Below are 26,419 nucleotides of genomic sequence, written 5' to 3'. Positions count from 1 at the left end.
AAGCACCAGGAATTGATGGAATAAATTGAAATCATTCAAGAAAGTGAGGTGGCACAGGAGGCACTCACTCATCTCTGCCAAGAAGTTTTGAAGACAACTATTTGGCTGACTGATTGGAAAGAGATACGAATTGTGCCCATTCCAAAGAGAGGTGACCCCACAGAATGCAGAAATCATTGGACAATCTCTTTGACCGCCCATGAGAGTAAAGTTTTACTAAAGGTAATACAGAAATGGCTGCAAGCATACATTTACAGAAAACTTCCAGAGGTTCAAACCAGTTATGGTGTTGGAGGAGAATATTGAAAGTGCAATAGGCTGCCAAAAGAACCAATAGATCCATTTAGGAAGAAGTGCAGCCAGAGTGCTCCTTGGAGGCCAAGATGGCCAAACTTTGTCTCTCATACTTGGGACATATTGTCAGGAGGGACCAGTCACTGGAGAAGGATACCATGTTTGGTAAGGTAGAGGGTCAGAGAAAAAGAGGAAGACCCCCGACGAGATGGATTGGCCAAGTGGCAGCATCGATGGACTCAAGCGTGGCAACATAGTGATGTTGGCCCAGGATTGGGCAGTGTTCAGTTCTGCTGTGCTTAAGGTCACTGTGAGTCCATACCGACTTGATAGCACCTAACAACAACAAAGTAATTTAGAGAGCAGCTGCAGAAGTTCACAAAGTGTATTTTCATAAATTCAAAAGGAGGAATAGTCAGACATTGGTGTGGTGCCTAAGGGTAGGCACTGGACACTTAACAAAAAGGTCATTGGTTCAAACCCCATCAGTCACTTCTGGAAAACCCTATACAGGGTCTCTGTGAGTCAGAACTGACTTGATGGCACTTAACAAGATTTTTAATTTGGATTTAATTATTGGACATGTTTTAAATTGTTTGGATTTACTTTTAAAAAAATTTTCTTACTCTGAAATCATCTTTTTGTCTTTTTCCTCATGTGGAAGCCGTGCTTGGGTTTAAAATTTGCTGTTATTAAGTGCTGTTGAGTCGGTTCCACTTCATAGCAACCCTCTTAGGGTTTCTAAGGAGCAGCTTGTGAACTTCAACTGCCAACCTTATGGTTCAAATTGATATTGCAGTCCAGCACATTAATCTGCAGCACCACATCAGGACTTAAAATAGTCCCCTAAAAAAGCATTATACAAATTAGTCAAATTAGAGGGAGTTTGAAAAACTTTTTTAAACACTAATTATTATTTCAATCTGAAAAAAACAAAATATTTAGAAACATCTTTGCCTATATTGAATAATGACTTCTTTATCAAATAAATTTTGAGCTATCCAATTTTTTTTCATATTTAAAATGAAAATCACTTAATACTCTTTTCCTCTTGAAAACACTCTTTTATTTTTTACAATGAACTCTTAAAAGAGTATTTTCTTTCTTAAAAGAGTTCATTGTAAGAATAAACTTGGCCTCAAAGCGAAAACAATTATTCTAAGTTGAGATAAAAGGAAATTTTTGTTAGGTGCTGTTAAGTCAGTTCTGACTCTAGTGACCCTAGGTGTAACAGAATGAAATGTTGCCTTGCCCTGTGCCATCCTTATAATCATTACTATTTTTGAGGGCCTTCCTTTCCTCTTTCTTTCACTGACCCTCAATTTTAACAAGCATGACGTCCTCTTCCAGGGATTGGAACATGTCTACCCTCCTGATAACATGTCTAAATAATGTGAGACAAAGTCTTGCCATCCTCCATTTTTTAATGTTTTTAATAAAATTTATTTTTTTGTTGTTAAGAATATACACAGCAAAACATACAACAATACGGAGGTTTCTCCATGTATAATTTAGTGACATTGATTACATTCTTCAAATTGTGAAACTCTTCTCACCCTCCTTTTTATGAGCTGTTCTTCCCTGATTAACAAAAACTCATTGGCTCCTAATGCTTCTGTCCTAACCTTTTGAAGTTGCTATTGTCAATTTGATCCCGTATAGGTAGCTCTTAAAAGAGCATGATATTTACTGCAGACCTTTCTTTTTTTTTTAAGTTTTTATCGTGAATTTTGTGATAGTTTACATGGGAGAACATTTCATTGCCTTGATTACAATCCCCTCCATGCATCATCAAACACCCAAAGGGTACCCCCCCACAAGCCTGCCCCTCGGTTGTCAGCACACAGCCTCTCTCCCTCTCTAGGTCTAGAGTACCCAGCCGCTCCATCTCTCCACATCATCGACTCTGCCTTCATCTCTGGCGTCACACCTTCTCTGGGTAGGGTTCCGCAATTTTGCTCTTCTCCCTTGATGGTTACAGGGACCTGTGCTCCTGGATTGCAAAGTCCACCACTCTCCTCCTTTTGCTTCTAAACATGGCAGACCTTTTTCACTAGTTAAACTAAACTGTTGTTTCCTTTTAAGAAGACTTCAGAGGATATTCTTGCCCAAGAGTGTAAAGATGACCTCAGGACAGTTATTTCTGAAAGTTCACCCAACCTTTATGGCTCCAGGAAATCTAGAGTCCATGAGAATTTGAAATTCTGTTCTGCATTGCCCCTTTTGATCAGGACTGTTCTGTGGAATCTTCAATCAGTATGTTCAGTAATGATAGACAGACACCATCCAGTTCTTCTGGTTTCATGGCAGAGGAGGTAATCTCCTCCTTGTATTCCTCACTCCCCTCCTTCCTCTGTTGTTCCAGCAAAATAGAGACCAATTGTTGTACCTTAGATGACTATTTGCAAGCTTTTAAGACCCCAGGTACTTACACATTGAACTATGAGGTAGAATAAAACCATTGAACTATGAGGTAGAATAAAGCACTGAATATGTTATTAAGCCAATGACCTGTAATGCCCCATGAAAACATGACCCTGTACTTCCAGTTGTTGTCAAGTGCCATCAAGTCGATTCCAACTCATAACAACCCTGTGTAGGGTTTCCAAGGCTTTAAATCTTCCTCAGAGCAGAAAGCCTCATCTTTCTCCTATGGTACCTCCAGTGTAAAGTACTAAATCCCATAATGTGTTTGGTTGTACATAAGCAGCCTCAGCAGCTACTCTGGTTTGCTGTTGTGGTAAATACATCACACAAGTTTTGCTGAGTCAACTTTTTAGAGGTATACATTATTGACAGCAGTTATAGTATTTGGCTGAGCAACCCACCATTAATCAATGTGATTTTTTCATAACCATTAAGTCCTGTTTTCTTCCTCCTTTCCATTCCTTGTAACCACTAATATAAACCTTGGTCTCTGTATATTTGCCTTTCATTATCTTCTTATATAAGCGAGATCATGCAATCTTTGTCGTTTTGTGATTTTTTAATATCATTCGGCATAATATCTTCAAACTCTACCTACGTTTTAACATATATTAAGACTTCGTTTCTCTTACTACCTGAATAGTATTCCATTGTATGTATGCATCACATGTTGTTTTATCTGTTCATCTGTTCATAGGCATTTTGGTTATTTCCACCTTTCTGCCAGAATTTATAACATCATTCGTGGGCCACACAAAATTATCAGCTTAAAAATTAGCTTGCTATATTTGATCAAACAATTAATTCACCCACCAGCTGCTGCTCCTCGGAAACCCGATACGGGGTCACTATGAGTTGGAACCCACTCAAAGGCACTGAACAGCAACAATGTGATGGTTGGAACTGTGATTGCCTAGGCAGGACCAGAACAAATGATTTTTCTGGCCTTATCGACCTGAGGAGTTCTGGTGTGGCACTGTGGGTTAATGTGCTGGGCTGCAGAGTCAGTTTGAACCACATGGTTGGGTGGTTCAAGCTCACCAGCCGCTCTTCGTAAATGCTATTCAGGGTTGAAATCGACTTGATGGCACTTAACAACAACAGAAACATATGGCTGGGGTGGATAAGGCCTGGGCAGTTGAAGGTTCCTCACCCCTGCTATACAGGGGCAGGACTCCATGGCATTTGATAACTTAAGCACTGGAAGAGACCTGGTGTGGCATGCTAGGATAAGCACTGAAACCCATCAGCTGCATCTCGAAAATTGTATACAGGGTCACTGTGAATCTTAACTGACTCAATGGCACTTAACAACACTTGAATTTTCATTGTACTTAGACTATGATTCCCCAGATAAGTTTAAATATAATCACAAATATGACAATAGAATCTCAGGGTTTGTTAATTTTTAAAATATTTAAATAAGCTTTATTTGTAAAATTATAGTGTTGCTACTGCACAATGTTATTAAATAGGCACCCATGGAAAGCATGGTATTGAATATCACTTTGGTCACAAGAGGATGCCTCTTTGTGGACTCTCATTTACATACTAATTGCACTCTATATTTCTGTTGTTGTTGTTATGTGCCGTGGAGTCGGTTCCTACCCATAGCGACCCTGTACAGGATTTCCGAGGCTGTAAATCTTTATGGGAGCAGAAAGCCTCTTCTTTCTCCCATGGAGCAGCTAGCAACAGTTAAACCACCCATTTACTAGTAGTTAGCTTGAATTATTCTACACGGTGCCCAGTTTAGATCATCTGTTAGGTAAGAAAAGCAAAGAGAAGAAAGGATTTTCATAAACAAATGCTTTTAGGAAAGGTCATTTATTACATTGAAATTTACTTTTGATGCTTGCCTAATGCTATGAAGGTGAAAATGACATTTTGAAATTATTTAATTAGGAAAGATTTATGGATTTTGAAATACAGTTTTGGTTTGTGGTTTTACGCGTATTAAATTTTTTGAGATGCTAGTATTTTCTGTATTCATAATACTGTAGTTAAATAGTACATAAATGGTTCAGAAACGAATGCAATTTTAGACTATAAAAGCAAAAGCATGTGTAAATGTATCTGTTATTTTATAGTTCATTTTATATGTGTTAAATTGTTTTGTTTTGAAATGTCTTTAGGTAGGTTTGCCTGAATTGATCATTTATAAATATCAAAGGGCAAAATAGCAGCAGGTCAGTAAGCTTCTGCTACCTGTTATGTAGTGGTCACCTCTTCAAGACTAGAACAATTTTATGGATCTTATTGATTTGAGTATCTCTGGACTTTAACTTTTGCATGGCTAATACCTAAAGTAATGAAGTGTAGTACTTTTCAGTGGTGCTTATGTCATACCCCTTTAGAGTTTTTGCCTTAATACTTACAGTGTTGCGTTATCTTTGAAGCCTGAATTTGATAAGGTAGCTTGGTGGCATTTTATGTCTCCCAAAATTGTGCTCTATAAGAGAGGTACATAGCTACAGAAATAGTGGGTACTTTGAGAAACTACCCAAGTAAAGTCAATAAAAACTAGTGTCTTTGTGCATGACCCACCTGCCAGTTACAGTCTTTGATCTAGTAGGTCACAGTGAAGAGCAGTATTCGTAAAAGGTGTTTGAGGATTTTTGTTGTTTTTTAATAAATGCTTTCAAATCTTATTCTTTGAGTTGCTCTTTTTTTTTAACTCTTGTTATGTTGGTAATTGTCATGAATGTAGATTTTTCTTTTACTTGAGACTGAATATTCTTCTAAAAACATTCTGACTAGTGGAATGTGTGGAGACAAAAGTATATTAATAAAAACAATATATATTCACTATAGTGAAAATAAGAAATTTAGATAACAAAAGTTGAACACTGAATAGACATTACAATATAGTAGTCATTACTTCTAGAATATTTGAAGATGAAAGTATTTCAAATAAATTATTTTTATAGAAAGTAGTTTGGGACACTGAGACATTTGTTTTCCACAGGTCACCAATGCACATTCTTATTATACATGCAGAAGTTAAGTTTTCAGTGGAAGCAGAAAGACTGTGTTGTTGATGATCTTTAAGGATAGCCTATCCCTCAAGAACATCACATCCTTAAAGTACTGAAGCACTAATGAATAAGGAAGCTTATTGAAAAAACAAAACTTGTTAAGTTACTTTGCATATTTTATGGTTTTATTTCTCAGGTCTTTTCCTTTGAGAGTTGTTGTTGTTATATGCCATGGAGTCGGTTCCGACCCATAGCGACCCTGTACAGGGTTCCCGAGGCTGTAAATCTTTATGGGAGCAGAAAGCCTCATCTTTCTCCCGCGAAACAGCTGGTAGTTTCGAACTGCTGACCTTGCGGTTAGCAGCCCAGCTTGTAACCACTACGCTACTAGAGCTCCTTCCTTTGAGAGTTGGTGTTCTTTAATAGTTGGATGGAAAATGTTACTTTTTTAACTTTTCCTCTTAAAAGATCACTGAATGATTATTTGTTATCACTCATACTTCAGTTAAATAATTCCTTAGGTTACAACCACCTTATTTTATTGATAATTAGTGATTCTTGATGATTCAGCCCTTAATTACAGACTACCTACAAGTACACCAAAAATAGTATATTTGCCACTAATGGAAAATGGGCTTCTGTTTCATGAGTGTGTATATTCCTAGCTGTGCTCAGATTCTTAACATTTGGTTACTGACAAAATTCTTTTCTAATGCAGTGTTGTTAATTTTGTAATACTACAAAGAAAACAAACATAGTATACATTACCATTTACAAAGTGTTTTGATTCTTAATAAGTCCATGACTTAAGTAGGGGAGACTTTATAAGCCACAGATGGGAAAAGGTCAAGTAACTTGCTGCAAGGTCACGGTCATGTAGAAGTAGAATCAGAATTCGATCATAGATTTTGTGTCTTCAGGTTACTTTCCACTGTTGAATCCTTTTCTACATTTCTTTCTCTTATCATCCCAGTGCACTATAATGATAATGTTGAGATCGGACCCCTAAGAACAAGTTCTGAACTTTAAAAAAAATCTAAGCAATGAATTTAGTGCTGTGCTAGATCCCATGATAGTTAAAAAGACAGTTGTGCCCCTCATTTCTTTTAAATAATATACAACTAAGGAACTTGTATACATACCCTTTCACAGGCAGGAATGTGCAAGATATACCCCTCCCCTTTTTTAAATCAGTTTCTACTCTTGGTTGTTTTGTTTTTTTTTTTTAATATGGGAAAATTTGGTTGCATGTTACTATACATAGTAATATACTTAAAGAATTAGAAGATTTTTATGTCACTTAAAAAATACTGTTGTAGAAACAGTTGAGTCAGTGTTATTTTTATCCTTTAAAAAATGGGTTTATTAATATTATTTTGTCCAAATTAGTTCTTTTGGTTCAGATTTGTCATTTTGGCTTTGCAGCAGTTAGAAGAAAAGAGTGAAGATCAAGAAGACAAGGAATGTTTGAAACAAGCAATAACAGCTTTGCTTAATGTTCAGAGTGGTATGGAAAAAATATGTTCTAAAAGTCTTGCAAAACGAAGACTGAGGTGAATATTTTCACTTTACTCTTAATCCTCCTGCTTTTTATCCTGAATGTTATACTATAAATTCAGGGTTCCCTGCTCTCTCTTCAAGTAAACAATGAAGAAAATAGTTTTAGTGACAAGCTTGGTCTTTAGGAGGAAGTGACATCAAAGCCAAGCGAATTTGTTATTGTTTGAAAAACCTTTCATATTTGTGCATTTTCCCTGCATACTCCCAGACAAGACCTCCTGAGACTCAACTGGTAAGCTAAAGGAGAGAGAGAGCAAAATGTATTGATTAGATTTATATGAGTGTCATTGTTCTGTCAAAGTAATTAGTAGTGTCCCTAATTTTAGGAATTGTATAACTTGAAGCATGAATTCAGATAGTATTGCTTCCAGCTTTCTAATTGTAATAATGTGCTGCATGTTTTTCAGTGCTGGGTCTTAGTTCATTCAAGCACGGTTAAATCATTTTGTTTTGGTGTCTTAAAGAGCTTTTTCCCCTATATGTGATGTACTTTTTGCTATTTGCCATTCTAAATATTTGTAGCCAAGATAGAAATAATCATTCTGTATCTGAAATTAGAGTAGAATTTTATCAGCAGTCATTTTTCCCTACAGAGCACTAAAAAAATTTCTCCACTGTGTTGGTTTACATTTACTTAAATTGTATAATTCTGTAACATTAATGTTTGGAGAATGAGTGAACACATTTATCAATACAACTTCTTAAATTGTTCTTTTTTGTTAATTTGCTTTATTTCCATGATCTCTAGATTCCTTGTCCTGTGTGCATTAATGATGTTTTTTCCTTTATTCCAGTGAATCTGCATGTCGATTTTATAGTCAACAAATGAAGGGAAAACAATTAGCAATCAAGAAAATGAACGAGATTCAGAAGAATATTGATGGCTGGGAGGGAAAAGACATTGGACAGTGTTGCAATGAGTTTATAATGGAAGGAACTCTTACACGTGTAGGAGCCAAACATGAGAGACACATATTTCTCTTTGATGGCTTAATGATTTGCTGTAAATCAAATCATGGCCAACCAAGACTTCCTGGTGCTAGCAATGCAGAATATCGTCTTAAAGAAAAGTTTTTTATGCGAAAGGTACAAATTAATGATAAAGATGACACCAATGAGTACAAGCACGCTTTTGAAATAATTTTAAAAGATGAAAATAGTGTTATATTTTCTGCCAAGTCAGCTGAAGAGAAAAACAATTGGATGGCAGCATTGATATCTTTACAGTACCGGAGTACACTGGAAAGGATGCTTGATGTAACAATGCTACAGGAAGAGAAGGAGGAGCAGATGAGGCTTCCTAGTGCTGATGTATATCGATTTGCAGAGCCTGATTCAGAAGAGAATATAATATTTGAAGAAAACATGCAGCCCAAGGCTGGGATTCCAATTATCAAAGCAGGAACTGTCATTAAACTTATAGAGAGGCTTACATACCATATGTATGCAGGTAAGAAATCTGAAGTTGCCTGTCACTTTAGTTTTCCGTCTGCGTTTTTCTGTGCTGTACACTACAGGTTATTGTGCTTAAAATAGAAAGCTAACAACAAAAGATCTTTGCATTAGCAGGCTCTTTGAGTTCATTTTCCTTTTATAAAAATACCACTTTACATTTCGTTGAAACTGTATACTTCTCTATCAAATTTACATAGTGTTTTTTTTTTTTAACCTTACATCAGAATTATCGGTGAGAAAATGAGGTCACTCAATCCAATTTACCCAGCTCTAAGAGCAGCAGAAACAAGACTAAACAAGTATCAGAAACAAGTCCTACATCATCAGTAGGACTTAAGAAGCTTTTTACTGCTTTAATCTTTTTTTTCTTTTCATTACTTCCATTTTAAAATAAGTAAAAATTTAACATGTATTCCAGTCATCAGAATTTTGTAGGTTCGACAAACACAGCATTGCTTTTTCTTAATTTCCCCCATTCCTCAAGCCTATTAAATTTAGTGCTCTGGAAGCCATTTAAATTTTTTTAAAATTTCTCTTTTTTTGTCTTTTTACAACTGATGTTATTTAAGAATACAATTATCTTACTGGGGTCATTGTTAGAGAAAAACATGTCTAAACTAACTACAAAGATGGCTATATAGGAAGAATAAAATATAATGATTGAGAAAAGACAAATACATTGACTAATTTTACTAAGTAATTTTATTTTTTTAATACAGTCGCATGATAAGTTGACAAAGCCTTAATTTTTTCTTTTAAAAGAATCTAAATAATATAGCTATGTCAGAATGTTGTTGGAAAGAATAAATGAAATCCTGTTTGTGAAAACCTTTTGTAAATACAAATTAAACCTATTTATTAAATATTTAAATTGCAAAGGCATATACCAGAAAAACCAAATCCCTGGCTGACCAGCCAATTCCGACTCCTAATGACCCTGTAGGATGGAATAGAGCTGCTTCAGAGGGTTTCCAAGGCTGTATCCTCTTTACAGAAGTAGACTGCCACGTCACTGACCTGAGGAGTCACTGGTGGGTTCAAACTGCTGACCTGTGGTTAACAGCCAAGTGCTTAATCACTGTGCCACCAGGGCTCCTTTAAAAAAGGAACATATAAGTGATACAAATAGAGTACAACTCTAATAAATTATATCCTTATGTAGTTGAATATGAAAGTTAATTTCTATCTTATACTATTTACTTTAATATATTCTTATTTCTAAAAGAGGCTGTAGGAATTCCTCACCTCCCCCAATTTATAAACTCCTAAACGTAGATTCAATTCTCTCTACAATCCATTCTAGCACCAGTTGAATTAAGCTTTTAAAGATAACCATTAATTAGTATAATTTGGGGAAATATGAATAGCATTGATGTGTTGAATTTATTGACTGTACAGTCAGATTTATCTAATACAGCCTAGAAACTACCAGAGTTACTTTACAAGACGTAAAAGTAAGTTGAAATAATACTTTCATTTTTATTAATGATCTCAAAGCACTTGGTAAATGTAATTTATCATTTTCTCCACATACTTTTGGGATAATTAAGCCAGTTATTTTATTTAGTGTATTTTTTAGTTTAGCCTCTAATTTGGTAGGTTATTTCCTGGCCTTTTGTATAGTAAACTAACTGTTATTACACAGGCTGATTTTAAAAGCAGTTTTGAGTTCTGTAAACACAAACAAAGGTAGTAGTCTAGACATGCTGGAAGAGAAAGTTAGCCTGGGATTGCAAATTGACTAATTTTTTTTTTTCTAGAAAATCAGAAATAAAAAATAAAAAGTACAGGAAATTAAAATAAGTTGGCTTACAGTTTTATATGAAATAGACTATTTGGTGATTTCTTTAAAAATATAAAACTGGTTTTGAAAGGAACAGTTTTAGTAAATAGTGTGGCCTACCTGTCCAATTCATTTAATTCATTGACTCTCTGTATATACTCTTTGAGATCTAGAATACAGCCATAATAATGTTTTCTTAGAGTAACCTAAATTTGTAGCTGCAAAACAATTTTTGCTACTTCTTTTCACCACAGTATGCTGATTTTTAAGTAAAAACCTTTTTGGCTTTTGGACTGTTTACTGTAAAATTAGTCTGTAGATTTTTATCTATAAGACAGAAGTTTTGGTAAATATTTAAAATTCCATAATATTTATCGTATGTTAGTGGTACATTAGTTAGAAGGCATTTTCAAATTCCCAAAAAAATTAATAGTGTCATTAGAACTCATCTTGTTTGTTAATTGAAAAAAGTATTTCACAGAACAGATAAATTTATGATTATTAATAATAAGTTGAACAGAACTGCAGATAATATTTTTTTCCCACAGAACTATACCACCTTTAGAATTTATTTTTATAACAAACATAGCCGATAGTTTCTTTGTAGGTCATTTTGGCAGTCTTCCTTCAGCCATGTGCACCAGATACATTGGTTTTGTTTTTTGTCACTATGGGTAATTGCTCTATCAATCTTTAACTTTTTGCCATTGGTTAAGTATATTAAAATTAAATTGAAAAGAATTTCATTTATTTCTTAGGGGAAAAACAATGCCAATGTTAGTTAGTTTTAAGAGGAGATGGCTATGTTTTTGACACGTTGTAAATATATTACTGATGCACCTGGAATCTACAAGCAGTTTTCATTAGTTGTGATTTACAATAAACAGAAATTAGTATTATTACTTACTTGAGCTACAGTGTAATGTCTGTTATTGAATTTACTACTAGCAGTACAAGGATTCCCCACTTTGTGAAAGTTTGCTTTATGCCACTTCACTTTTATGAAAAACCTGCATTAGTACCAAAAGAAATGAAGACTGTATTCCCTTTTTTAAAAAGAGGGAAGGCAAAACTTAGTAATTACCATTTGTTTTTCAGTAAGCTATGAAAGAGGTAGCACACATCCCTACCAGTGAGAGCGGTGTCCCCATGTTCCTTCCTGGGAATTGCATTGCAGAGACATCATTTTACTTTATGTTAGTGTTATTTTAGGGTTCATGTGGTATGTGCTATGATTTAGCAAGTTATTTTTTGATCTGGGAATGCTAAAACTAATTGTAATTGCTTCTTCAGATAACATGGCTGGGAAACTGTATAGAATATGTTTTTAATAAATCACCTATGAACTTGTAAGACATAAAACTTGTTATAAAGCTTCCCTACAGCTCAAATGGACTTCGAGTCCTTATTATAACTATTAACAGATGAAATGACCATTTGGCTGAAGACCTATTTGTCTAACTGATCTTATCCTGCCTTTCTTCAACTTCCCTAATGAAAAGCAGGATTCTTGGTTGGTAGATATTTTTATTAAAGAATATACAGTGTAAATGATGGCTTGCACTGAAACAGAAACTAAAATTTACCTTAACACATTTTTATTGCTTAGAGATAGATTTACAGTAAAAGACATTGAATATATGAGAAAATTGAATAGTGATATAAGACAGTACGTAGATTTTAAAAATTATTATTATAGGTGTATTAGACATTGTCAGTAAAAGCAGAAGAAACTGGGTTAACCTTACTTCATACTTTACTGTGACTTCTTCAAGCAATTTGATTCTTCAGGTGGTTCAGTAAGTAATAATTTATAAAATGGAGCTATTTAGATTTCTACTGCTAGAAGAAATGACCATGCCTTCTTTCTGTATACAAAAACCCAAAGGTTATGTGCATGAGGGGGCTTCAAAAACTTCATACAGTTAAAAGATAATGGAATTTCTCTGCAAACATCTTAAATTCCCCTCTTACTTGTCAAAAACTTGTTACAACTCATTAATTGCAAAACTAGGACTGGAAAGTAGGTTTTTTTGTCTCCTGATAAGAGTATACTTTTTACTGTGTTATATAGTGCATCAATGGAAATTCAAATTACTTGGTTTGAATTGCCAGCAGTATGAATGGATCGCTCCTTTCTGGCCAAGCACAAGTCTACTATCAGGATAATAGACTTATTTCCATAAGTATTTTTTCTTAGGCAAGTAGGTATTAAATTCTGACTTTTAGATATACTTTCATTCTAAAGCATAGATCTTAGTTTAGTCAGATACTGATCATCATAATTTTGTTTAGTGACAAAACCTAGTCATTAGTCTTTTGTTGTAGGTTGGTCTGTAAAGGAAAAGTTTCAGGGGAGAAAATTAAAGTTTGTTTGGTAAGGGATTAATTTATATCCAGTGTTTATGGCTATATAGCATTTTGTTAACTGTATCAGATCTTTGGATTCATCCCATATACTGAAGGAAAAAAATGATCTTGTTGAATAGATTACCCGGAATTTGGCAAGGAAATTATAAGACTATTTCCTTACCTAGAGCAAGAAAATACAAAGCAGTGTGCCCAAAGAGAAGAACTAGAGAGTAGAAATTTCACTACTGCTACAGAGTTGTAGGAAATAAAGTACTAATTCATTATTGGATCTAAAACAACACAGAGAAACGTGTGGAGGTGCTGAATCTGGCTTGGTAGTCATGTAGTCATGGTTAGCAACATGAGATAACCTTGGGGTAGTTGTAATAATTCAGAACTGACATTATATGGAAACTCAAAGCTTTTCATATTGAAGTGTGGGAAAAAGGTGTTTCCCATGCAGGGTGAACTTCTCTTTCTTAGAAGATGGCACTGAAAAAACTTAAGTCAGTTGATATTTTTCCATAAATTCATTCCTGCAATTTTATGTCCTCACATAGAAAATTCTTAAAAACTTAACCCTAGTTTTCATTTGAAATTGGGTCATTTAACTTTTAAAATCTTGTGAACAATTTTTGTGATCTATAGGCCAGTGCTGTTCTATTTTTAAACTCTCTGATATGTGTGTGTGTTTTTTTTAATGTTTGTGCGTCAGCATAGCGTCTGTTTCCTTTTTTAAGGAATTCGAGAGTGATTGTTTATAAATCCTTGTTGAGGAGCTTATTGTTTTTTGTAGCTTTTTAAATGGCTGTATTAAAGGGAGAATTATCACATGAACAGACATCCTGATTAACATTGCTTCTCTATAGTGGTGGTGGGGGAGGGAGCTGTTCTTTACATAAATAACTCTATGTAGTAAATACTAATTTATAAATCCTGACTTTGCCAAATAAAGTATCAAGTGTCATTCAAAATAGGGATATCAGAACAAAGGAATCAAAGTATCAGCTCAAATCTCTTATTGCTACATTCTGAACATCAAGGTAGGTATATTCTGAATTCTAGGAATTTTAAGAATTATGCAGTGAAATATGATCAGGCAAAGAACAGTTTTAAAGTGAGGGAAAAAAGAAACAGCTAAAATAAAAGGTCAGCAGGAAATAATAACTATAGCTATGTTTGAAATAATCTGGTAGAGGTGGTAGCTGTTTGTGAACCTGCTGGGAATCTTAATGTTGGGATCTGAGAAGTTAAGTAGCAGAATAAGGTTACCTACAATGATGAGAAAAGAATTGCAGAGGAAGTTACTGTTCATACTGAATCCCATTAGGGGGTCATGTGAAGGAATGAGAAAGATGTTTGTGGAGTTGCTTTAACAACCCCATGATAAACGGAAAGAGGGTATCAACTCTTTTCCTTTTCTTCATGAATATTGTTTCATGGTAAAGTTTTCAATCCAAACCCAGCCTGGCATTTGTATTTTTATGTATTTGCCTTCCATATGGTTTCTGAAACATCATTTTCTAATATTGCTACTTCATAGCCAAGGAAAGCAGTACAAAGCTTAACTTTTTACCACTGCCTAGTCATTGTACTTAATTTTCTTTAAAAATTATGCAACCTGTCCTTGTTAATGGGTAGTTTTTAATATCAAATTAGCCCTTTATATCCTCAATAAGATAAAGGTCTCCAAGCTAGTGTGACATGGTTTTTGTGACTGAACTGGGGAAATCACTGCCCTAAGGGGAAAAAAAAAATAGCTACTGGAATATATGAGGAGGCTTCAAAAGTTTTTTGAAGTGCCCCACCCCCAATATCCTTTTATATGTAAAATTTCAAATACAAATATTATATCCTCTTTTGATGTTTTTTGTTCATTAGCAAATTTTACTGCTTTAGACTAAAAATAGATCCTATTTAAATTTAATACAAGTCTTAGGATATATACAGCCTATAAGGTGTTTTTTGAAAGTACTTTTGCCAAAGAAACTATTGCCAAATTGACTCGATTTATTTTTAGTTCTACTGTTAGTTCTACTGTTGTGTGTGTGTGTGTGTGTGTGTGTGTATGTGTTTCCTCTTTCTGTTTGGCAAGACTGTTTTTACTCACTTCCAATCAAGCTAAAAACAACTTAAACTTGAGTCACTTTAGAACCTAGTACAGCAGTGTTGGTTGTGGGAGTGTGTGTCACTGCCAGCTCCAGAAACTCCTCCTCTGAATACAGCGTACAGGAAGGGCACAGCTGCTGCTTCCTAAAATCTGGAAGAAGGCTTATTAAGAGTTAGAGAATAGTAGGTTTTCAAAGAGCTTTTAAACAAGTCTAACTCTCTACTGATACATTTGATCATTTATGTAAATTTTTGTAGTGATTATATAGCTTATACATTAATTCTTCATATTTAATTCTTAGGCTGTGGAAATCGTACGGGAATTCTAACCCAGGGAGATTATGTAATGTAGAAAGAGCACCAAATCAGAAGTCACACAGTCCGAGTTCTGGGTCCCTCCCCATTACTGTACTGAGCAACCATGGATACGTCTTACAAACCTTACTTCATGTGTACAAAGGAAATAACGTCACTTGCCCTGCTCACTTAACAGAAATCTTATGGAATCAAGTACATGATAGATAGCCTCTTGAGACTGCTCCATAGCACACATCAGGAATTGCTGGGGTTCCCATCTGCCTGATGGGGCACAAGCACATCATGACTTTCCCAGCAGTGTCATCAGTTACTAATGTGCTGAAATGACCAGAAGTTTGGGTTCAGGAAGACAAAGGCAGTTTTAAACTTTTACCTTAAAAATCAGCAACAATTTTCTTAAAACATACTTTAAATTCATTTGTTGTTGTGTGCAGTCGAATTGATTCTGACTCATAACAAACCTGTGTAGCATTTATGAGAGCAGCTGGTGGGTTTGAACTGTTGACCTACAGTTAGTAGTCCAGTGCTTATCCTACAGCGCACCACTTGCTTTTATTTTGTTTTTTACTTAAGGCCTGACTTAGGTGACATTTGAGAAAAAATTGATGTGGATGTTGATTTTAGATCTGAGAGCTGAAGCTGAAATTGGAACACAGCTCAGGGATATTGAAGCACTCTGTAACAAGGGTATGGGCTCTCCAACAGTGATCTGTTTTTGCTTCTTAAACACATACTGTTTTGAGCAGCCTCACCTTGCAAATAGATTTGTAGTACAGGAAGAAGATTCTTGAAAGGGAGGGCTGTGATGAAACCGGTATAAATCTCTTTTTTAAAATCTTGTACAGGCTTCTGTTTTAAAATCTTTTCTTCTGGTTGAGACATTAGTCTTTAACATTTGAGGATCTCTGTAACTGAAGACAATAAAATACCAATAGAGGATTATTAAAGGATTATGTGTATTTAAATTACCTTTATTAACCCATTCTAGCCTGAGAAGGCATAAAGCTCAAGGACAAGGGGGCCATTTAAAACCAGTGTATTTTTATTATTTGAATTTTTCTTTAACTTCAAGTATTTTAATTGAAATTCAAGGTTGTCATATTTCAATTAATTCATTATGTTAATAAATGCATATACCAAAAGATTGGAAAGAGATTTCTATTTAATGATAAATCTGTGAATTTGCTTCTTAAGAGAAAACTTTATAATATAAATATTTTAATTAAGACTAAATTTAGGGTGGTTCTTAATCATATAGAATCAGCCTAAATAGAATTGTTTCACACATATGAATTCAAATTCTTGCTAAATGGTATGCTAATAAAATATTGTGCTTTAAAGAGATGGTGTGTAGCTTAACAAAAATAATGGCAGTTGCTACCCTCAGTGAATTTATCATTAGATTGTACTCCCATTAAAAGACTCAGGCTAATGAATTCTCCCCTCCTACTGTTAACAATGGTTCAGAAAACTAAATTGTAATCTCAGTGAAATTTGAATGACAGAGATGAGAAGTTTGGATTTTATTCCATTTTGGTAAGATGTCTTTTCCCCCTTGTTTTGTAGAGGATGACAGCCCAAGTCTCTCCTGCAGGTGACAGGCAGCAGTCTTTCTCCATAGCTTGGGAGGGGTTGGGAGTACTTTCAAGGAGAGGCAGTAGAGCAGGCCTGGGCCAGTCTCCTGTTTTCTTCATGGGGATATGAATGAAAAGTCAGCCCTTTCAGGATGAGATTGAAACTCATGGTTGAATACTCTTTGTGATTTATTGTACTTAAGTGCTGTTAAGTCAGTTGTGATTCCTAGTGACCTTATATAAGATTTCTGAGGAGCAACTGGTAAGTTTGAACCGCCGACCTTGAGGTTCACACTGACTTTGTGGTCCAGTGCTTATCTACACCAGGACTCCTCTTTGTGACTACTTGAAATACAAGGATTTTAAAGTTGTGAATAGGACCAAAGACCAAACTTAACATATTCTAGCAATTTAATAGCTTATAGGTATTTGTGACTTCCTTTTAGCAATTCTAATTAAGACTTTAACATAAAATAATTTAGAAACTGTATTTTATTTAACTTACTCTACTACTTACAAGATCTGTTTCTAATCATGTGCTGTGTTAAACATGATTTAAAGACATCCAGATGATTGATTTTAGATAAACAACTGGATGTCGGGAAAAGTAATTGATTGTTGCTGTGGCCTTGCTCTTCCTTCATCAGAGAGAAACCAGCTCATAATGCTCTTTTTGATCCTCGGAGCAGGGTGTATGCTCTCTGCCATTGCATTTTCCTCATTTCCCATTTTTGTGGCTGAGATCAGCTTCAGATCAAGGCAGCTGGTCAGAGTGTGCAAAGGACAAAGTACAAGTTGATGTAAAATTTTACCCTTTTTTGGCCACTAATTTAGGAAGCACTGAAGATAGCAGTGCATTACAAAGTCCAAAGAATTTTATGTGTCTCAAAACATTTTGGAATTTTAGTTGATTACTTTTGAAATGTAAATTCCAGTTTTAATCGTTCTGAATCAAAGATTTTATATCTTTCCTTTTTTTTTAGATCCCAATTTTGTTCGGACATTTCTTACCACATACAGATCCTTTTGCAAACCTCAAGAACTACTGAGTCTTATCATAGAAAGGTCTGTTAATTTAAAATGTTTTAATCTTTATTTTTTTACAAGAGATTAAGCTAAGATCTTACATGTTTCTTGGAATTAATTATAGTTCATGAATACTTTTTAATAAAAGCTGTCTTGTTACTGTTAAGTGCTGTTGAGTTGGTTCTGACTCACAGTGACCCTGTATAGGATTTCCGAGGAGCTGCTGGTGAGCTTGAACCACTGACCTCGTGATTCAAACATGATTCTAATCTTGCATTTAGAAGTCCATTGCTTATCCTATAGTGCCACACCAGGACCCCATAAATCTGTCTTCGATGACCATTTTTGTTGACGTTTACATGCTGTTGAATCAGTTCTGACTCATAGAGACCCTGTATAGGGTTTCTAAGGAACCGCTGGTGGTTTTGAACCTCCAACCTTTATCCTATAGCACCACACCAGGATTCCAAAAGACCTATATGTTGTTGTTAAGTGCCGTCAAGTCAGCTCCAACTCATAGAAACCATGTATGTGTAGGGTTTCCGAGGAGCAGTTGGTGAGCTTGAACCACTGACCTCATGATTCAAACTGACCTTGCAGTCCAGTGCATTAACCCGCAGTGCCATAGCAGGAAATGTACTAACTGGTACTCTGGGAATTCAAATTTTATTTAGATGTTCTAAACAGAAGTTTTCCAAGTATATACTACTACATATTGAGAAAAATGAAGCATTCATTGATTTAATTATTGTAATCAAGGAAAATGTTTTATCCACTCAAATGAACAGCAGTTAACTTTGCAAACATTACCCTTAAAAGTTATGTTAAAATTAACACCTGATCCCATAGTTATATAGTTATATTTTTAGATTTTGCATATATTCTTTATTATATCTGTAGATAAGTTTATCTGTATTGGCAAGTAGTAATTCCTTTTTAAAAAACTCAAATAATTCACCTTTAATAGGTTGTAGAAGCTTCATTTAATTTCACTGATGTGTACATCCTTAATAATTTTTTGTGTTATCCTCTTACCAGTTCTGACCATTGAAAATGTGGTTTTTATTTGTATAATTTGATATAGTCAATATTCTTAGTAGCCTTTTCTGTTTTATATTAGGTTTGAAATTCCAGAGCCTGAGCCAACAGAAGCGGATCGCATAGCTATAGAGAATGGAGACCAACCCCTTAGTGCAGAATTAAAAAGGTTTAGAAAAGAATATATTCAGCCTGTACAACTACGGTAAGTATTAAATAAATAATTCAAGTAAGTCTTTTTAAACTTTTGTTTCAGTGCTAAAGTCTATAGGGACCTTGCCTAAGCAAGGAAGAAGCAAGTAGAATAAGTGAAGCATAAATAGTAGCAATTTCTGGAATCAGTGGTCCCCATACCCATTGCCATCAAGTTGATTCCAACTCATAGCAATCCTATTGGACAAAGTAGAACCACCCCATAGGGTTTCCAAGGCTGTATGTCCTTATGGAAGCAGAATGGCCACATCTTTCTCCTCAGAACAGCTGGTGGGTTCAAACCCCATCAAGAGCTCAACCACTGCACACCAGGACTCCTGAAATTGATGATTTAAGTATTAATTAATGGAACTTTAAAGCCATTGATAAGGTTATTTCATTTGTAATGTTACTTTGTTTTCATTCATACCTTCATTATGATAAATGTTTATGCTTGAGTTTCCATATAATTCAACTATTCTCTTTTGTGTTAATATCACAGAGTATTAAATGTGTGTCGGCACTGGGTAGAGCACCACTTCTATGATTTTGAAAGAGATGCAGATCTCTTGCAACGAATGGAAGAATTTATTGGAACAGTAAGAGGTATCGCTTTTTTGAAAGTCAAGTTTTATATATGATAAAAGTGCCATTATGATGACTGTCAATTGATGTCATTACTGATTGGCGTTATTAAGTGGTGTTTATAATATTACTATCATAACCATTTGGAAAACCTAACTTTTAGTAAGCAACCATTTTTGAACTAGATATTGCTCGGTAATCACCTTATTAGCTCAGTTTATTTTCATTTAGTGAATCATCTTACTAATTATTTTAGACCTAGTCTCAATTTAAGCTTTTCATTCCACTTATCTGAAAGGTATGTGTGCAAGAGGGCAGTTAGGACCAGTTGTGCCATTATAACACCATGGAGGCCAACTGGGCCACAGCTAGGTGAATAGAGCACAGTAGAAAGGATATCACATGGAGAGGCAAGAAACCAGAGTTCTCATCGTTATATTGCCACTAACCAGAGCCATGACCTTGGGCAAAAATCACTTGATTCTTTAGAGTTTAGTTTTCTCAGTAGAAACATTAAGGTAGGTAGTAGGCTTGGTGAGTCTATAGTTTCCTGTCTGGTTTTAAAATACCATCATTTTATGTGTCTAAGGAGTCCTGGTGTGGTGCTGTAGGATAAGCACAAGGTTGATAATTCAAACCTGCCAGCCACTTCTTGGAACCCCTATACAGGGTCGCTGTGAGTCAGAACTGACTCAATAGTACTTAACACCAACTAAGGCTATCCTAGATAAGTTTGTTTTCCATTATACACTCTTAATGAGAGTCAAAAAACAAAAGGGCTAAATAGTTCTTTTCATGCAGAGTACAAAACAACCACAAGAAAAGCTCCTAGTAGAATGAAGAACTCAGTCTTTTGGCACAGTTTGGCTTATGAAATTCAATATTAGTTAGTGAATATGTATAATTTCCTATGAATAAATCTTGTTTTCTGCTGACTTTTTTTCTCCCTCATTTTGAGGATGGTAAAATAGTATTTTTAACTTAAGCTCAGAACAAAAAGTTTGAAAAATTGCTACAAATAAACTACTTTCTAACTTAATTAGGAAGCATCTGAAAGAATACATACCAGACTGAACAGTGGCTACCTATGTAGAGATGAGAATGGGATGGACAAAGGGAATTTGTAAAAGAGAACTTTCACTTTTGATTTTTATTATTTGAAATTTTTATAGCAAAAATATATTCAAGGTATCACATGTGTAATTTTAAATCATTTTTAGGAAATAAAATACTGAGTAAAAAATACAGAAATGTTATTTAAATTGTAATATATTTTAGGTAAAGCAATGAAAAAATGGGTTGAATCCATCACTAAGATAATCCAAAGGAAAAAAATTGCAAGAGACAATGGACCAGGCCATAATATTACATTTCAGAGTTCACCTCCTACTATTGAGTGGCATATAAGTCGACCTGGGCACATAGAGACTTTTGACCTGCTCACATTGCACCCAATAGAAATTGCTCGACAACTCACTTTACTTGAATCAGATCTATACAGGTATGTAACTTTACATTCAAACTGAAAATCATTGCAAAGGAGTTTTTTGGGGTTTTTTTTTAAATGGAAGATTGATTTCCTCCTTATAGGGTTGTTACAAGGAATAAATGAGATCATACATAATATGTCTACTGATAAGGCCTGGAGTATATAAAGCAATTCCTATTTTTTCACTTCCTTGCTTTGGTTGCATTTGTACCATCTCTGTTTCTGCCATCAGTCTCTCATTGCCAAAGCTAGGTTTAAATCCTGACTTTGGGCAACTGTAATCTTCTTGTTTGAACCTTAACCATCTATATCATTGTTTCCTCAAGAGTAAAGTGAGGCTGATATCACCAGCTCCTCACTATCAACATGGTAAAGTTCAAAAGGTCAGGTCAATATGTGAAAATGGAGGATAACTGCTCTATTACAAAGCAGCCAAACCACTGAGAACCGTGAGAGTAATGCTGGATGTGATTATGTAACGTGCTTATTAGCACATTGCCTAGCACAAAATAAGGGCTTGATAAATAAAATACTAACTGCTATTATCCAGTGACTGAGTGGTACAGACAGTTAATGTGTGGCTGCTAATATGTTTGGCGCAGACAGTTAATGTTTGGCTGCTAATATGTTTGGCTACTAACCAAAAGGTCTGAAAGTGTAGCTCTATCCAGAGGCACCTCACTAGAAAAGCCTGGCAATGTACTTCTGAAAAAAAACAGTCATTGAAACCCTAGGCAACACAGTTCAACTCTGACAAACATGGGGTCACCATGAGTTGGAATGTGTCAAAGGCAACTGGTTTGTTGTAGCTGTAAATTTAAATCATAGCCAGTTTTAGTCTTCGTTTAAGCTTTTAAGCTGTCTTTGAATGATGTCATTATTATATTGATTAAACAACTACTTCAAATAATACTGGTTTCTGGTTTTAAATAGGGATCATTTAGAATTTCAAACTAAATTATATGCTTTTTAATAACTAGATGAGAAAAATTTGTAGATGTTTTTTAACAATGAACAGTGTTCCCCCAAATTATAGTATTAGTATCTACGTTATTACCAAAAACTCTTTTGTGGTGGGATTCTCTCCTTCCTTTAGATTTACATAAAAAAGAGAGACAGATTTATGAATTCTAGTGATTAATATACCCTCTTATAGACTCATTATTGTATCATTATTTAAAAGAACTATCCAAAAGTACTGTCACCCTTATTTAAGAAATATTTATCAGTGCTAGAAAAGATACTACGAAGAGATTCCAGTCTTGTTAAAAGCAAAATGTCATTAAAAGTATATAAGTACAAACATTAAAAGAAAAATCTACAGAGAAAGATCTATAATAGTAATTTTTGTATATATTCTATAATCCTTGGATTAAGAGATAAATTTATATAGGAGTGTAATTTTATGTACCATTTAATTAATAAAAGAGTGTATTAGAGGAGAAAAATATCATGTAGCATTATATCTTGATGATTTTAGAGCTGTACAGCCATCAGAATTAGTGGGAAGCGTGTGGACAAAAGAAGACAAAGAAATTAATTCTCCTAATCTTCTGAAAATGATCCGGCACACCACGAACCTCACTCTATGGTTTATGAAGTAAGTATTCCTGACATATTTCATAATAGTCATGTTATGCATTTCAGTTACATTTTATTGGAATACAGCTCATATTTTTTTGTTCCTTTATTCTCTCTTTTACTACTTTTGCACTGAGTGGCTGTTTTCTTCTGTGGCATCCTAATTTCATAAGTGAGTTTTTCACTATATTTTTTTAGTGTGCTTTTAAAAAATGATTTATCTAGAGTATACACTATAAATTTAAGCTTCAGATTTATAATAGCTTATTCCAGCCCTGGTAGCATAGTGGTTGTGAATCGGGCTGCTGCCTCAAGGTCAGCAGTTCGAAACTACCAGCGGTTCCACAGGGAAAAGATGAGGTGTTCTGCTCCCATAAAGATTTACAGCCTCGGAAACCCTGTGCAGGGTCGCTAAGAGTCAGAACCGACTCCGGTACTCAACAACAACATTCCAGTAATAGAAACATTACTACTGTATAACTTTATTCCTTCCCCCCCTTTTTGTGGTATTGTTTTTATACATGCTTCATCTATTAATATTACAAACTGTACAATATGTTGCTATAATTAATACTTTAGCATCTATCCTATTATATCTTTATTCTCACCCGTCTCCTTTATACTGTTATTGGCAGATGTGTTACTTTTACAGTTCTTTGTAAGTTCAGTGCATTATATGTGTATTTTAAGAGTTGGTTTTTTAAAATCAGTTAAGAGAAGAAAGAATATGCATTTATTAAATTATCTAATCCCCTTTACTGGGGCGCTTTGTTTTTCAAGTGACTTCAGATTACCAGCTGGAGTCCTTTGCTTTCAGCTGAAGAACTTTAGTATTTTTGAAAACAGATATTCTAACAACAAATTCTCTCAGTTTTTATTTACCTGGAGAGTCTTTATTTTGCCTTCATTTAAAAGTAACACTGCAGGTTATAGGATTCTTGGTTAATGGTTTCTAATGCCTCATGAGCACTTTGTGTGTCATCCCAGTTCCATATTGTCTGCAGTTTCCCTTTCAGGGGTACATCATTTTTCTTTTGCAGCTTTCAAGTTGTCTTTTTACTGTAATGTGTATTTGTGAATCTTTTTAGGTTTATCCTATTTGGAGTTTTTTGAACTTCCTGAACAGCTAGGTTATTGTTTTTCAATAAACTTGGGGAGTTTTCAGCCGTACTTTCATTAAATATATTTTCCTTTTTCTTTCCTCTCCTTCTGGTACTACTGCTTTTGTGTGTATTGTAGTGCACTTAATGGTATCCAGTGTTTCTCTGGAGTCTCTATTTTATAAACATTTTCTCATGGTTCTATGGTTTAGGTAAAATCTACTGCTCAATCTTCAAGTTTGCTGATTAATTCTCCTGCCAGTTCAGATCTTCTCTTGAGCCCCTTTAGTGGATTATTTATTTCAGTTATATTTTTAAACCTGGAATTTCCATTTGATTCTTTCATATATAGATGTTTTTCTTGTTATTGATATGCTTTATTTGTTGCAATATTGTCATCATACTTCTTTAATAAAGATTATCCTTAGTTCTGTAAGTATATTTATAAGGTTAATTTTGAAGTCTTTCTCTGTTAGTCTGACATCTGGCATTTGGGTTTAGTGTCTGTCTCTTGACCTGCCTCATAATTTTTCATTGGAAATGGTAAATTTCTGATAGTATATTGTAGTAATTCTGGGGTTTGTTCATTCCTCCCAGGACTTGTTATTGTTGTGTGTTTGTTTAGTAAGTGACCCCGGTGGAGTATTTTAGTAAAGTCTATTCTTCCTCCCAGTCTGAATCCCACTGTTAAGCCTCTGATGTTTTTCTTCAGGGAAGCTCAACTTTGAGTCTGTTTGTACTCACCCTGGATGACAGTGGTTCTGGTAGGATTCTCCTCCATTCTTTCCCTAACTACACCTAACTGTTAAGTTCCAAACTAAACCAATCAAAATATGACTCCTTTGAAAATACTTCGTGGTATCTGTGTTTGATATTTGTTCTGATTCCAGGGGTGCCCTTATCTATCAAATGTTCATTGGTTCATGCCCACAGATTAGCCGGCCTCTATGCTGTATCTTCATTAGATGCATGAATCTCTCCCAATTGCCTTTAACCATAGCTTCCACTGCGCTTGAGTACTAGTAGGTTTAAACTTCTCTATGCTGTGTTGCAAATGGAGTCTGTTTCTGTGGAAAGAGATTAGGCACAATCTGTTTTCTGGCCTGCTTCTCCACTCAAGGTTCTGGAGCTGGGTTTAGGATGTCTGAATGACCTCTCTGTTTTAGGAGATTAGCAGTTGATGGGGATAGGGCAGCAGCCTGAGATCATCTTGAGTTATCTCTTGGTACCTTATGAGTCACGGGAAATGCTACTGGGGTCTCAGTATATCATGTTAAAAATAGAACCTCTGTTACACAAGTGGGAATTGGCCAGAAGGAGGGAGACTTCACCTCTTGATTGCACTCAGCCAGGACTTAAACTCAACAGCAAGCAGCTGAAGGCCTGGGAAAATGATTTGATTTAGCGCTCGGTGAGAAGGGAGCCTTGTGTCTTAGTTCCAACAGTCTGGAGTAGTGTATCTACGTTGGAGAGTTGGCAGAGGAGAAGGAGGGAGTGTGCTTAGTTCACATCCAACAGACTCTGCTTTACCTTAAAGAAATCCTGTAGATTTTCTTCAGTAAATGCTGTTTCATTTTCTCTTTACTATTAAGGTCATTTTCAGAGGCTTAACATTTTAAAAATAGAAATAGGTTTCACCAGATTCATTGGTGAGCAAAGCTCCTTATTTTGTTGCGCCAGAAGTCCAAATTCTCAATACATTTTTTTAGCTGAGGCCTGGGGGTAGAGTTTTGTTACTGTGATCATTTTTTTCCTGAGTAAACACAATATTGATTAATTATTTTATAAAGATCATATAATGTTTCCACAGATCATATTGGGAGTGATTATCAGAACAGTAGACAGTGATATATAAGGAAATGATAACTTGAACTTAGAGTGTTGAACTAGGATAAAGACCTGAAAATACTTCTTACGGGTCATCTCCTGAAAGTTAGCTCTGCCTTCTGCGTGTTTTATTAGTCCTTAGCCTCTAAAAGTAGCAATTTAGAATTTGTTCCTTGTTCCCCCTAATGTTTTTTTATTTATTTTGTTGTTGTTACCAAGGTAAATAACTACCCTTCTGTTTGAAGAGGCCCTCTCCAGCATTATCATTAAAATTTTTATGCTTCTCTTTTTAAACCCACTTTTCACATAACCGATGAAATATAGACTGTTTTTTATTCCTGTCCTACTTTTAAAATAGGTTCCTGAGAGGAAGGTCATTTCATGTCCTTTTCAGTGTGAAGTTTTTATTCATTTGCCACAGTGGTTCTTAGCCATGCACGTGCATTAGAATTAGGGTCACCTCTGGAGCTTTTTGGAGTCCCTGGGTAGCACACATGGTTACTGCTTGGCTGCTAACCTAAAAACTTGGAGGTTTGATTTCACCCAGAGGCACTCAGAAGACAAGCATCTACTTCTGAAAACGCACCCACAAAAAACCCCATGGAAAACAGTGCTACTCACACACATGATGTCACCGGAAGTGGGAATCAAACATGACAGCAACTGGTGGTGCTGATGATTGTTGCGCTGAATGTGTTCTGCCTGTTCTTGACGCTGTCTAGGGTTTCCGT

The 26,419-nt window shown here is 35.1% G+C and overlaps 1 protein-coding gene across 1 annotated transcript in view; it reads left to right on the top strand.

Moving 5' to 3' along the window:
* SOS1 (son of sevenless homolog 1 (Drosophila)) overlaps positions 1 to 26,419 on the top strand; it is a 218,970-nt gene that overhangs the window by 164,740 nt on the left and 27,811 nt on the right. The window contains exons 8-14 of the mRNA XM_006839458.1: positions 7,125 to 7,252; positions 8,054 to 8,709; positions 17,834 to 17,915; positions 18,997 to 19,119; positions 19,609 to 19,712; positions 20,970 to 21,192; positions 22,661 to 22,780. Coding sequence (XP_006839521.1) covers positions 7,125 to 7,252; positions 8,054 to 8,709; positions 17,834 to 17,915; positions 18,997 to 19,119; positions 19,609 to 19,712; positions 20,970 to 21,192; positions 22,661 to 22,780 — 1,436 coding nt within the window. The remainder of the gene's footprint in view (positions 1 to 7,124; positions 7,253 to 8,053; positions 8,710 to 17,833; positions 17,916 to 18,996; positions 19,120 to 19,608; positions 19,713 to 20,969; positions 21,193 to 22,660; positions 22,781 to 26,419) is intronic.

Source organism: Chrysochloris asiatica, unplaced genomic scaffold, assembly GCF_000296735.1.
Source record: "Chrysochloris asiatica unplaced genomic scaffold, ChrAsi1.0 scaffold00024, whole genome shotgun sequence".
Taxonomy (NCBI): domain Eukaryota; kingdom Metazoa; phylum Chordata; class Mammalia; order Afrosoricida; family Chrysochloridae; genus Chrysochloris; species Chrysochloris asiatica.
This window is presented reverse-complemented; position numbering and strand designations above follow the sequence as displayed.